This window comes from Paralichthys olivaceus, chromosome 1 (genome assembly GCF_024713975.1).
Source record: "Paralichthys olivaceus isolate ysfri-2021 chromosome 1, ASM2471397v2, whole genome shotgun sequence".
In the NCBI taxonomy this organism is placed as follows: Eukaryota; Metazoa; Chordata; class Actinopteri; order Pleuronectiformes; family Paralichthyidae; genus Paralichthys; species Paralichthys olivaceus.
In genome coordinates this window covers 25229150-25244498 of record NC_091093.1, presented here as the reverse complement: position 1 = coordinate 25244498, position 15349 = coordinate 25229150, and the positions used below count along the sequence as shown (strand labels likewise).

Sequence of the window (15349 nt, the reverse complement as noted above, 5' to 3'; positions counted from 1 at the left end):
GCCAGAAGCCATGTTACATTATATTTCCTTTCATAAAGAAAAATATAATTGTTTATTTGTATTCTGTGAGAGTGTTCTATCCCATTCATTTTAGCACCAGTTCCACACAGACACGTGTGGAACATTTGATAATAATTTACCTCGAGGCTGTTATTTACTAAATGTTGGATTTTAAAGATTTTGAAATGGATTTTTAGTCCTTTCTTCAACCAGGTTTCAGATTTGGTTTCCTCAGGCTTATAACCATATGATAATTTAGCCCAGTTGAGAAGACTAAAACAAAACAAGCATTTCAATCATTCAAGTTTATTTTGCGAAAATAAATGCCAAAGAAAAATATTTCTTAGCGTTCAAGTTGCGAGTTAAAGTGTTGTCTTATAGGAAAAATGGTTTCAGTTAAAGTACTTATATTTAACATTGTCTTCAGCATGACTTTCCTGTATCAGGACACCTCATCATTTATTATTGCTAATTTAACAGAAGCGTTGACTGCCAGTCTTAATAAAACTCAGCACTTACTGAAAAAGATATTTGATACTAAGTAACTAGCAATTAACCAAAGGGGTTTAGCCCTTCAATATACAGTCTAATCAATGAGCTAAAACAAACAGAATCAATGGAGAAAATGGGCTGAGAGACTGAAGGAACAGCTCTGGGTTTCTAAGTAGATGTCACCACAGTCACAGTCAGGCCAATGTGCTTGTTTTAATTGCGCTGCTGGATCCATGAGTCACAAATATAGCTTTGTGTCCTTGTTATTGTATTTATAAGCCATAGAGTCCGTTAGATTGGTGGACAAGATGGACCTCTGAGAGAGTGTGTAATAAAAAACAAAGGCCGACAGTGATGGATGGCTAGGTCAGCGTGTGGCTATAGAGAGCTGAGGTGTTGGTAACATCCAATTGAGTCTAAATGGCTCTGGGTCATAAATGGGCTAAGAGGTTAAAAGGTGGGGAGCCTTTGGTAGTGCTTTCAAACGTGATAAGCCTAATATAAGCTGGACCAAAGGGTAGAGGCTGAAGAGGATAGAGAATTGATTTCTAAGCAAGCAAGAAACCTCTTGGCGCGTAGTGCAAAGGCATACAGTATTTTATTTATTTTTTAACAATGGCCAATTTCCTGCAAAATACCGAAATATTTGTATGGTATGGCTGGTCTTCATAATAAATAAACCTAAGTAGTCATTTTTAATGTTGCACGAGTACAGTAACAAACACAGTGTGAAGTTTGGCTAATTTATCGTGAACATATGAAAACAGCTCACATCCTGTCTGACCGTCCTGCCCTATGAGACGTTCCTTTGTGATGCAGCCTTGATCAAAGATCTCAATGTAAAAGAACCAATGATCAGCCATACATCACTACAGCAATGTTAGATGGATGACATGACTGCTCCCTAAAAGCTTCTCGGTAGTTGCAGCATAGGTCATAAACCCCACCTCCGACAGGTTAGCAGAGAGACTAAAAACGTCAAAATAAAAGTCAAATAAACTGGCTTCTGTCATTTTAGTTAGTTCCCATTATACTGGTGTATGTTCAAGTATTTATATTGTAATTTGATGCTGTAAAAACAAATGAAACATCATGACTGACAGCTGCGACTGACACGACATTGGTCAAGTACGCGTATTGGTGGGAACGTACACCAGATCTTTATATGGAGTCTATGCCATATAGCTATAATTCATAGATATAATGCCCTTTTCTTTTTATTTGTGTATAGAAAAAAATACTTAAATCTCCACATGTCATCCATTTATGCATCTGACTGGATATTGTTAGTTTCCTGTGCAGTCACTTAAATAAATCCCACAATAATAAAGCTTTTGTGAAGCAAGACTGGTTAATTCTTTTGATGCTCCTAATTGCTGTGGCACAGTTTTTGTCCTAAAATATGTCAATTTACTTTTGGCATGAAAAAAGAAGCGTTTGAAGAGAGGCAGATGCGAATTGTAATAAGTTAACTAGAATTGTTAAAAGTGAAAAATCCATTCAAACCGAACACAACTCAACACAGAGGTCAGCGAGTCACCATTCTTTAACTAGCTGACTAACAACCTGTCAATAACATATCAAAGGCGATGTCAAGGGAAGAGCTATATTCAATTTTTGGAACTTCTCCTGACTGTGACAAAATAATTAAAATGAAAGAAACAGGGAAGCAATTAACAGTTACTGATGAAAATTTCTTGGAGCTGATGTCAAGGGCACCCACACAATTAACACCAATTTTGTTATATATTCACAATTTAGAAGTTCTTCTACCTTTCACAAGCAGTCTAGTTTAAAAGAGGCCTTAAACACAAGCTTCTACCGTGTCTTTTCTTTTTTATTAGGTGGCGTCGGAGGCAAAAGCCCAGTTGTCAGCGGTGGAACTGAGATCAAAAGTTCATTGTAGTCTCAGAGTAAATGTCCTTATTTACTCAAACTCATCCTTTTAATTTTTTTGTCAGTTCTGAACAAACCTGATGTGTATTTATCTAAAACAGCAGAAAATTACAGCAAATTGCTTTTAAATAAGATTGATTTTAGGATAGAAGACAAGAAAACAAATATCAAAATGAGATAAAAAACAAAGCTTTGCAAAGCAGCTGTCAATTAAACATTCAGACCTGAGGTCTGGAAAGATGCAACAATATTAAAGAATCCAAGACTATCTAGCATCTGCTAAATGAGTCCCTCATTGCTGAACTCTATGCTTGATAACAAGAAAACCTCAATTCTATTAGCTTTCCATTTAGATTAGAAGAATAAACAATTTATTTTAACTAAAAATTACTTTCCGCTTTTGTCCATATTGAATATATCATTTAAGTATTTACTGTGTAGATGGGAAGAAGTAAGAGAGCCCCTTTCCAAATGACATGATCAAATTTTCCTTCTAAGCCAAGTGAAAAACATTTTGTTAGAGGTTTTATTTACAAATTAAAAATGTGCATTAAAAACTGATGGGTGGAAACAAGTCTTATGGTCTATCAACAGCACAGTTTTTAGTACATCTTGTCACGTTTGGTGTGAATACACTGCTTAGAATTAGTGTTCAATGGCTTCATATTCAAGCCGTTGAAAATAACTTTTGGCTCTTGTGCTTAACCTCATTTTTCAAACCAGGTACGAAAGTTTTTTTTATTTGAATTTAAGTCAACATAAGATATCTGTAAATTAATATGAGATGAAATAAAACAACCTACAACACAGGTTTATTTTTTGCAACTGTATTATTTTTTTCTCATTTCAACCATGAAAATGTCAGTACCAAAGCATATGGATTTTTTTTGCTTGGCTAAATTGACAGAAAAAATGTTGGGCTTGCAATATTGGCCTCCCTCAGTGCAGTGCAACCGTTTCTAGTGCCAAACTGATCAGCATCCTGCTACAACTATGAGAGATTGGCTTTTAATGAAACTATCTCAAAGTCAGACAACAATAAAAAGGTGGTTGGAACGAGAGGGATGAAAATAAAAAAATATATAGTCTTGTGGATTTGCTGAGGAGGAAATTTACTGTGTTTCTTCGGGACCGTGTGAGGCAGACCACTGTCAAGTCAAGGTTAGTCTGAGCAGTGATCAATACTTCAATCTCAATAAAAGGGCTCAATAGCTGAGGATTGATGGAAAGCTGGAAACACAGGGTGCGGAGAAGAAAGATAAAAGAAGCAACACAAAATGCCAGTCTTGTCATCACGTTAGCGGGGCAGTCATACATTTGTCTGGTCAGAGAGGCAGGCAAAGTGCTGCGCTATAGACCGATTAAGTCAACTGCTGTCATACCTTACAGCCTAAAATCAATATCATATATGTTTGCAACCTTCAAACCAGAATAAATAAATGAGGGTAGAGACACAAACCAGCCTAATAGATGTCCCAACAAACACTGAGAGATAAATGGACAGATGACGAAACAGAGAGATAGAGTGGAAGAGGAGAGAATCCTTCATTCAAGTCTATTGTAGAGTGATTGCAGTTATACCCGCGGGTCTGTGGTGGGAAGGGTGGTAAAAAGGAACATTTCTGATTAATAGCGGATGGGTTCGGGTGGGTTAAATACGCATCACACATCATTATGTGTAAAATATTAATTACTTTTTCTGAAATGTTACAGACAAAGAAAGAGAATCTTGTGCATCCTTGCAACAAGCGCTGCGAGTGCTCATTCAGCGCTGCCGGGCCGCATCGCTGAGGCCAGACAGAGTCTAACTCTTTGTGCAGATTGCAATTACTGGTCAATGAAAACATGGGCTCCTATTTTTTTTTCTGCGCCACGGTGCTCCGTGCAAAGTGCAGTTAATTGTCCAGTGTGTGTGTCTGTGGTCATTTGGTTTTCTGGCACCTGGCGCATCTGAAAACCGGGAGACTTTGAGATGAACTGGGTGTGTTAGGGGCTGGAAAACCAGACATGGTTTTATCACTATTATCCTTCTAAAAGATTGCGCACAGTCAAGCTCTTTATAAGTCGTCACCACGAGTTAAGTACATGTGAATTTGATTCTAACCAGCCTTCTTAAGTGTAATATGTTGACAAATTGTCACCAGTAGAGTGGAATGAGTCTCTAAATTAAAGAAAATAATTCCTTCGGGTGGGTGATGGTTGGACAATTCAAGCATTCATGCGCATTCGGAGGGCATCAAGGCGATCCAGCATATCTAATGTGTTTTGTTTTCTCATAAAACTGAGCAGAATAAATATAAAAAGTCACATTCATTGGTCTAAAACTGGACACTGACTGAGACTTTGCTTCCAGATACACTTACTTGTAAACTGTGCCTCCATTTCCATGGCCCAGCTGCTCTTGATAGTTGATATCTTGAGCATTTATCTGCAGAGCAACAAACACACACACACACACACACATACAATAATGTTTCTTAGATGTTATAACATGAAGACACGTAACCAGTGGATGTGTAACTACACAAAGAGAGAGAGTGAAACAGAGAGGGGGGACTACACTGTCACTGGAGGCTATAAACAAGACAAGCATTCAGGTCACTCCAAGTTCAGCAACATATGGAGAGAAAACACAGGGACAGCGGGAGGAGAAGAGGAGATCAATACAACATTTGCTGTCCACTTTATAAAAGGACATTGTGCTTGGGGGAGTGGGGGGAGTGACTGATGTGGAGTTGATGACGATTTGTTTGCTGTCGTCATTCCACGTCATTCTTTGATAAAAAGTGTCAGGAGAAGGAGATATAATGCCGCCTGAGCTAACATGACTGATGGAGCTAAAGTTCCTCCTCTTTTGAAATTAACAGTCACAATGTTCCTGAGCACTGAAATAATTTTGTAGTTATGATACTTTCAACCTTAACTTTATTGTCACTGAGGGGAAATTTGTTTTGCAGCTAACCCTAACCCTAATAAAACCAAAAATAAGCCCCTCATCATTCATCAAGAGTGAACAGGAAATATCTAATCAACTAGGTCATCATTACACTATAATAGTTTGATGGCTCGAGTTACAAAATATTTTTTCAACCATTTGTACTTAGACCTTGGTAATCTGTAATCTGAGGGCTCTCTTACCAAAGGTGAGAGACAGGTCAGGTAACTTAACGCCAATGATCTTACGGGCAACCTGAATGATGTGTTGCGAATTATTCTTGTCCCTGATATGAGATTACCAAACCAGATGATAAAGTCAAAGGTAAGGACAGACTTACCGCACACACCAAACCCACTGAGCTTCCAGAGGAAGTGAAGACGTTGCTGTGCTTTTTTTGACAGAGCACTTCTGCATTTTCGTTGAACATTAAGTTTGCAAGAACTCAAAGAATGTAAAGAATAAATAACATATTATTTTATTTTATTTTATAACTAAACTGTTCAGTTATTGTACATTTGTTCCCTGAATATATTTCCAAAATAATTATGCTGTGTTGGTCCTCGTCCGATGTTTAAAATTAGAATTTTCGAAGGTAATCGTGAAAAACATTAACAAGCGAATAAGTGTATCTAAATATATATAATATTTTATATATCCTTTCATTTAGCATTAAAACTATGGCCTAAAAAATCTTTAGATTAAATATATATGGAATATAGATAACATTTTAAAGAAAAAATATAGTTTTTAGCATCTTAAATTGCCAGAGTTTACTCTGTCCATTGAGAAGTTGTCTAGTTATTTACCAGCTCAATTAACGCTGCATTGGAGCCCTGTATTCAAAATGGGTGAGGACCAATTGTGTGTTACACTCACTAAGGTTGCAGGTGCTCTGTCAGTGAACCAGCCTGTGTGAACAGATACCTATTTGTACTCATATGATGCCAGTGTGGGACTGCTCAATATTTTTTTATAGAGAGAAGGAGACAGACTTCACAACATACATGTCAGAATGCACACACACACAACAAAAACACACATTCCCTTCCCAGTTCACCTCAACTGATTTGATAACATGGTGAGAGGACAGAGGTGAAGAGAATGAGAAGAGATGGATGAGGGGATGGAGGAGAAGGGAGAGAACAGCTCTATTAGTTCACTGTGTTACAGCTGAAACCTGAGAGGCCAAGGGCTTAATTGTCTCCTTGACATGCTAGCTACTGTGCGTGAGTGTGTGTGTGTGTGTGTGTGTGTGTGTGTGTGTGTGTGTGTGTGTGTGTGTGTGTGTGTGTGTGTGTAGGAGAGAGTGAGAGAGAGTGTGTTTTTGTAAGAGAGAGAGGCAAATGACTGTAGTAGATGTGATCCTAACAACCCACAGACCCTGTGCTCCCAGTGTGCCACAATAATCAGACATACACTGTATTACATGCAATGAGAGTGTACTCTGGTCAGTGGAAATTAGGTGTACGATATAAAGAGATTTCAAATTCTTCTTAAAACAAAAGACAGCCTCACCTGCCCATTTGTCAAGATCCTCTTCAGCTCAGCAGATGATTTTTTTAAGCTGCAGGATGGAATACAGCACAGTGTCACTGACATTAGTCTCACATACATCTATCTACTTATTTTAGTTTATTACAGAGAGTAGCATGCTCCTCATGCCCCAGCAAGCTCACCTGTTGTTAGCCATGGAGTCTGGGACTGCATGAGTGCAGTCATTGGCTGGGTTCGGTCTTGTATTAACCTGAGGACAATCAAACACAGACATAAACGTGAAAAGGATACACACACACACACACACACACACACACACACACACACACACACACACACACACACACACACACACACACACACACACACACACACACACACACACACACACACACACACACAGAGACACACACTTGGTGGTCAAGGCCAAAAGACAGACAAGCAGACAGACAGACATATGGCCAGACCTCCTGATGAACAAGAACAAAACACAGGCTCTCGGTTCAGCCGGGAGCTTAATTGGCTTTCGTGTAGAGAGAATGGAGGCATGCAAAGAAGAAAGAAAGGGGCAACCGCATAGAGGAGGGGAAGGCATGACAGACAGCAGAGAGGAGAGGAGAGAGAAGACATTACAGGGGAGTGATACAGGCAAAACAATTTTGCAAAGGCAGGAGAAAAAATAAAGTTAGTGAATTAAAAATGTAACATCTCACTGGGGACATGTCTTTACATTGATTCATCTGCATCTATGTTTACTCCAAAGACTCCTGCTCATCCCAGATATCGAACACAAAAGGAGAGATAGGCCCCTGTATAGGCAATACTAAAAATAACTCATTTAATTGAGGTCAAAAGGCCGCTGTGCTGGGTCTGCTAAAGCACAGGGATTCTCTCTTTAATTAGTGCCCAGGAAGACCTAATTTAAACAGTGCACAAGACTCTCCTTAGCCAATTACTTTTATATTAAAATGGGAGAGAAGAGGGGAAAGATTACCAAGTGACTAAAGGTTTTAGGGAAATATCATCTCCTCAAAACAGACCCTTGACCTTATAAAAAAGAAGAAAAAACACTGACACAGATGAGTAGTTGTTACCAAAGCTCCTCAGAGGATACATTAAATAAAGCACTTTCAGTATTGGGGCTCGGGTGGGGTAATTTTATTACCGAAATGGAGATGGATATAATATGGATCATCTGGAGAGACAGAGGAGGTGTCAAGTCATTTAACCCATGGTAATTAGTAATGAGTTTCAATAGCAACATATGCCCAACATAAAAAGGGAAGGTCTGTGGAGGGCCATTTGTAAATGGGAGAGGGGGCTTGTAATGACAATTTCATGGTTGAACGATGACATCTTCTTACTGCCCGACTTAGGTTCTGCTCTAACCAAAGCTGATGTTCTTCCTTTTATATGGAATGAGAGGATCATAATACTCTGGAGGGGAATTGGGGTTTCAGAATATCACCTTGCTCTTAAATGACTGTCCCAGTGTTTAAAAAAAAACAAAAAAACAAATACATTGAGACAGACGCAGAGAGTCATGAGCTCTCCCTCAGCCACGGCCAGCTATCGCCATACATGAACATAGAGGAGGGGAGCAAGAGAATGAGTGAAAGAAAAGGAGAGCCTTGACTTCAATTGACATTTCAATAAGTGGAACACAGCATTACCAATCCATTTGCCTCAACTTCCCTCCCTCCCCTTCCCTTGTTCTCCGTGTAAGGCAGCTGAAACAATTATTGAGATACGTACCTTCAGGCCATGTATGTTCCGGATCCCTGGAGTCTTGCCGGCTGAAACAGTAATTGACTAGATTGTAGAACACATCACTGGACCATTTACAAATGTGCTGAAAAGGAATCAGTTCTTTATAAAGAAAAAAAAAAAAGATGAAATGAAATGAGGGTTACTCTGAAATTAAGTGTAGACGAGAGTGATTGAAATGTTGGGCTCTTGAGACAGCTGCTGGTAGGTGGGGAAGGAAAAACAGAATCACAGAGTTAGGGAGACGAGAAAGAGATAGAGAGACAGAGGGAAGGAAAGAGCAGCCAGATATTGAGTGAAACAGATAGAGACGATAAAATGTTTTATCGCTTTGCCCTTGGGGCCTGTTAGTGATTATGTATGACTGGTGAGAAAACTATATGAATATACAGATGTATGCATTGAAAAATCCCTCATAGTGAAAACCAGGTCAGGAAGAAAACACAAATGCCAGAAATGTGGGCACGGCTTGGTCTGAACAAGAGCTTGCAGTTTCAATGTCCTTGGAGCAAAAGAAATGACAGTCAACACAATAACAGAATGAGCCACTGAATTTTAATGTTGTCCAGAGGCTGCATTGTTATTTCTAGCAACCAAATGCTCCCTATTTCTTATTGTTTGAAAAACAGCTCGAGTGATTTAGCCTAATTTCAGTGAAACGGTTTCTGACAGGGGAAATCTGAATATTTTTATATATTCTACTTGTGATTAATTGTAAACAAATTAATTGCAGACATGCATTGAGCCTTTCAGCATTTCCAGTCCATGATAAACGGAAACATGTCACCGCTTACCTCTTGGAAAAATCTGGAGAGGGTCCGGCAGCAGTCCATTCATGCGTTGTTCGTTCATTGTGTTTAAGTACTAAAGGGGAAAAGAAAGTCATATGGTGTAAATACAAAATAGCTTGAAGTGATTATACTCAAATTCAAATAAAGATTGACCTAAAATCAGAATAAAAAATACACAATCAAATAAACAACATGAAGCAGATGAAACAAAGCTTTTGTTATTTTGCAATTTGACCGTGTCCTGCACTCCCACACAAAACACGCATATTTAAATGACGTCAGAATTTATCCACTGTTCCCAAAAACGTGGGCATGCTGCGCTGAAATCTGTTGCCGATGAGGACCAATGCCCTGTGGGCTTGTTCAGAAGGAGTGTAGCATTAACCCTTCTCTCCTGCAGGTCAACAGCTCACCAAACACTCACATCCTACAGGACTAACACGTGCACACACACTCTGGAGCCTCTCAGACGCTTGCCAAGGCAATGCAATAATTGATGTTTCAGTTAACCAAACCATCTGTTAAACTGAGAGCGCGCGTGTGTGTGTGTTTTGCTTGTGCAGCCCTTTTTTTGAAGCATCAAGATCAAGACCTTACTAAGATACAGTTAGACACTAAAGGAGTCTTTATGTAGTCCACACTTACATGTTTTCATTGTGTTTCGATTACAATCCAGTGTGAACTACTAAGTCATCATGGCGTAATGCAAATTTGCTCTCTCATGGTGTTGTGTGGGGGGGTGTGTGTGTGTGTGTGTGTGGGGGGGGACGCGTGATGGGCCAGCTTGGATGGGAACGGATCAGAATGGCTACCCAAGTGGCACAGCTGTTATTAAAAGGCCTATTTATCACTGTCAGATCCCTCCTCGCTCCTAGCCCTCTGCTTTCGCCCTCCAGCGTTCTCACTAGGCCACATCTGAACAATGGGCCCGATACCAAAAAACGTGTTGTTTGTGTTTGGAGGGGGGGGGGGGGCCCTTCACGTACCTTTAATTTTCCGCTCAGCTAGCTTATTGATTATGGCTGCAATTACCACCTAATCTGTAGTAGTTGTGTTATTAAAAGACATTCTCCATTGTTGGCCAATAACTAAACAGCGTCTGATCCCAAATACCATCGCTCAGCCGTAAGGGACAAGTGGGAGAGCGAGAGCAGAGAGCGGGCCTCATCATCATTAGCAGACTAAGGGGAAAATGGGAGTAAGAGCCACTACCTCCAGGAGGAGCTGAGCGAGGGGCGGATGAGGTCACGTGTTTTTTTAGCAGCTGACACAGGCCAGTCTTTAACTTTGTACAGTGGCGTCTGTCTTTCAAGGTGTCGAACAATGATTAGAGATGCCTTGAAGACCAGTGGGTCTCACAGGAGCATGTAGCAATCAATGTTCTCAGTGAGGGGGCATACTTTCCACAATAAATGTCCTCTGCAGACTGATGGTAATTAAGTGCTGAATTTGAGCATTAATTTTGCTCTGCAATGAGGAGCATGAATTTTCACTAAAGGCAATGTTAAGCAAGGGTGTTGAATAATAATTCAATAATAAAAAACAGTGTAGAGAGAGCACATTTAAAAGTCTGGTTATATCTAATATTTTAACCAGTTATCACACGTACAAAAACATTTACAAACACACGTTGGCACATAACCATCATGGCCGGCTAATGAAATATCCCACCTTTCACCTAACATGTGGGTTTCCCCTAATTCCTATTAATTTCACATAATGGCTGTCTGCTCACCTGGAATTAATAACACCAAGGCAAAAATCCACCAGGGTCTCTACGGAGGCCAAATGGCAAACGCAGCACACAACCACAAATAGGAAAAAAGATCCTCAGTAAATGACTGCTGAAATGCATAATGCTTACATAAAACATTTAAAATATGTGTCGTGTAAATTATATTTTTGTGAGCCCAGTATTTTCTAGGTGATCAGCAGTTTTCTGTACACTTGGTTGTCCCGTGAGAAGTAAAAAAAAAAAAAAAAAAAACATTACGGGTCTCCTGGATTTTTTGGAGACAGACTTGAAATCTGTGGACGAAGCAGTGCAGTGTTGTGGATGCTAAATACCTGTGCTGGGTGGAGTTGGTTCAAGGTAATTCATTATTATGTTGCTAAAACATGTCACATCATCTGTATAAAGAATGCAGTAGCATGGGAACAATAAGCTGCCAATATGTAATATTAAAAAACACAGTATTTGCTATTGTCGCTTCTGCCACATATACTGTAGGTACTGATTACTGGAGATAATGGCTGTATCACAATTTCACCGCTATACAGGCAACGTTTGGTCAATCATGTACTGAACTGATATGATAAATGTATAATTGTATTTTTGTTTATTAATCTAACTTAAATTATGCATTTATACATTTGCTGAAAGAATGGAGCAGAAGTACAGCACCATGAAGATAGTGGTGTTACTACAAAAAACACCAAGGACGGTAGATTTCTGAAACTTAATTAGTACATCATTGTTGTGATTTCGCTTAAAAGTGCTCCCACTCAGACAGGGGACAAAGCACAACAAGGCAGATTCACGACAGAAGCTCAAAACCTTTCGGCAAGATTTGTGAATGATAAAACTGTGGCTGAGGTCAATGCTTTTTCCATCCCTGTTTCACAACGCTCAGTGGCAAAACAGCTGTCTCTTCTAGCTTAATCACCCTGCTACCCTATGCTACTTAATGATTAAAAAGCAACCACAAGTGAATGCATGACAAAAATGGACAAAAAACAAGGAGTGTAAATTGTGCCTATGGCTCTAACAGCATCATTGTGAGCTGATGGGGGGTAAAAGACATCCACAGATGAAAGTAGATTTTGAACAATTCTGCAGCCCAGGGGGGCCGCGCTTTAATGAGGCAAAACTTTAAGTACTGAATAATAAATAATAAAAATTGACAGCTCATTTAGCTTTCAGTGTACCTCGTAGAGAAAGCCATTACAAGCCATTACTCTTACTGTCCGTGGCATGAACAGTAAGTATTGGTGGAATATGAAATGGCATGAGGTTGGGGAGCTGAACTGATGGTAGATGTGTGTTTCAATGTGAGTTACTGAAAACTACCATAAAGCTCATTTTTACCTTAGGTTAAAAACTAACCGCTCAACTGAAGAGTCGATATGTGATGGGAGGGACAGATTCCATCTGTCCCAGTTTTCACAACTTTGAACTTACCCTAGAGACTAGATACTGCTACTAACTTAATCAACTTTTACTTAATACTTATTAAATGCAAATAGGTTAATGGTGTGAAAGATATGAAAGCAGTAAGCCCCCATGTGAAGTGCTGCAACATAACAAATTTAACCACTTTGTAGGATGGATTTGTGAGAAGATGAAAATAAAAATCTATTTATTTATATACTTACATATGACAACATGGCCTTGAGTTCTTCATCACTTCTCACAGTGATTCTGTCTCCCACCTCGTCTTCATCTAAAAACAGGAGTTTTTTAAAGTATAGAAAGATTATAGAAATATAGAAAGAGACAAACATTTTCATGTGAGGAGACAGAAGACACTATGACAAGAGAAGAAGATGTTTTGAACCACCTGCAGACTGTGAATTAGTGATCACATCAAATACTGATTTGATTTAGCTGTTTTTTTTTTCATATTTGCTATACTTTAAATGAAATGCATCATTTTAAAAGCATCTTCACTTTATGCCTGAAGCATATGCACAAAAAAGACAAATCCTTAATTAAAGCCAAACCTGGGAAATTTTGTTTCAAGGGCTCAGACAGTAGTTTTAAAATGATTACTAAAATATAGGACTCTGTTTTTGTGCTATAAAAAAATACAAAACTCTGAAGTATTACTGTTTTGTGAATTTTGAAAATGTCAGGAGTAGAGCAAAAACTGACAAATAGAAATAAATATATAAATTGTAAATATGTCACAATTACAAGGATTGTAATGTCCAAAATCCAAAAGTGTCCAGATTTCCAATGATAGAAAACTGAAATATTTGTTAATATTTCACAAAAGAAAAGTTGACTATATCTCACAGAGAAAAGTTTAAGACCACGACCTCAACTCTGGAGTAAAAGTCAATCTTTAGACAAAAAAAAGAAATAATAATAATAATGTGACATTTATGACAACGATTGTCGAAAAGATTTAAAACATTTTTGGGCAAATATCACCCATTGATTGATTAATAGTTTCGGGAGTTGAACAAAGTAAAGTGAGGAGCCTTGACATTCTTCAAGTTGAACGTTTCAGCTGTGAAGAAATACAAGTGTTACACAGACACTTACATTCAAAGGCAGTGACAGTAGCTTCAGGCATGACATCTCTGATGGCGACCTGAAATGTGATTTATGACATTAGAGGCACAGGGTTAAACACTGTGGGGCTTAGGAAGACACACACACACACACACACACACACACACACACACACACACACACACACACACACACACACACACACACACAGGTTTGTATTCCTGAATGTTATTATTTAATGGGTCACAGTGTTGTAACTTCTGTTATAATAGTGGGGCTCAGACATGTTCAGTCTAAAACATTAACTGTCAAATCCAAAGTGTGTCTGGAAGTCACTGTGCAGCTGTTTCTGAAGGAGGAGAAGAAGAAGAAGTCAGTTAGCATTTCTGAGGACTCACCAGCAGGTCATTGAAGTTCAGCAGAGATGGACAGTCCACGGATGAGTCCATGTCTCCTGACGGTGTCTTTATTCGGATCACTATCGCCTCGGTGTCCATCGCGGAGAGGTTGTTCACATCGAGCGCGAGCATAAAGAGGAGAAATCAAGCCTCATGACAACAGTTAGCCTCAGCTAGCTTAACCAGCTCATTTCCTGCAGCGGCTCGCTGGCGACAGCTGCTAGCATCCTGCTCCCTCCAGACACTTGTGTTGAAGTGATGCGGGGATTTTAAAACACCGCTCGCCGCCGAGCTCGGTCTCCACCCGCGGCCACGGTCACGACAGAACCGCGGGGAAGATTCAACTTTACCCGTAAGTGTGTTAGCTTCCTGAGGCTAAGTTTGACACTGAGTTATCCTGGAGGTTTGGTCATGAAGCTAATTGAGGAAGCCGCAGCACTTCCGAATCAACATCCGCTCGGAGCTTTTCAAAATAAAACACTGCCATCTGCGTTAACAGAAACATGGACGCTTTTACTTTTCAAGTAGCTCTGGTCAAAAAAACAATATCAATAATCATCGCTATTTATTTATCATCCATAGCAACGGGTGGCAAAAGTCAAATTCACTGAAATATAAGCACTGTACAAGCACAGTGAGGAGGTGTAACACAAACTTGATTCACCTCAGATTTGTTTATTAAGTAAGTTTATGAAGTACTTTTTTGTTTTCACACAACAAATACGAATCAAATCTAATTTTATTTGTATAGAAAATATTCACAAATCACAATTTGTCTCATAGGGCTCAACAAGGTGCGACATCCTCTGTTCTTAACCCTCAACAAGAGTAAAACTACCCAAAAAATCCCATTAACAGGGGGTCTCAGAGGGACACGTGAGGGATCCCTCTCCCACGACGGACAGAAATGCAATAGATGCCGCGTGTAACTGAGAACTTCAGCAAAATAACAGTTTTTACAACACTGATTAGAAGAAACTGTTTGTAACATCACGGAGAAGTGTGTCAATGTTTAAAGTATTTGTACTAAAGAAAATGTCTGATAGAGATGAAGGGAGCAGCTTTTCCAGTTTGATCTTGTGTTTGAATTATACCTGCACATCACATGAGGATGAACGTCTGAGCTCACACTGCCACTTTTGAAGGATTTGATCTTTCAGCCTCTGTTCAATAGTTAGTTTCAACTGGTTGATGCTGCTTCTCTTCTGCAGAGGAAGGAAAGGAAAAGACAAACCACAGAATTTATTTAACCTACAACACCCATGGAGATGCACATACACCAGTTTCATAAAGGCTCAGCAAATTATTAAAATCACAGCCTTCATTCAGGAGA

The 15349-nt window shown here is 39.3% G+C and overlaps 1 protein-coding gene across 2 annotated transcripts in view; it reads right to left on the bottom strand.

The window, feature by feature from the left end:
- map2k5 (mitogen-activated protein kinase kinase 5) overlaps positions 1-14471 on the bottom strand; it is a 51711-nt gene extending 37240 nt beyond the window's left edge. The window contains exons 1-8 of one of the 2 annotated variants that reach the window (XM_020099552.2): positions 14017-14471; positions 13649-13697; positions 12754-12821; positions 9382-9451; positions 8576-8616; positions 7003-7070; positions 6842-6890; positions 4752-4816 (exon numbers count right to left, since the gene is read on the bottom strand). In XM_020099552.2, coding sequence (XP_019955111.1) covers positions 4752-4816; positions 6842-6890; positions 7003-7070; positions 8576-8616; positions 9382-9451; positions 12754-12821; positions 13649-13697; positions 14017-14148 — 542 coding nt within the window. In that variant the 5' untranslated portion in view covers positions 14149-14471. The remainder of the gene's footprint in view (positions 1-4751; positions 4817-6841; positions 6891-7002; positions 7071-8575; positions 8617-9381; positions 9452-12753; positions 12822-13648; positions 13698-14016) is intronic. The other variant, XM_069529345.1, reaches the window with a different exon arrangement.
- Between the last annotated feature and the right edge of the window lie 878 nt (positions 14472-15349).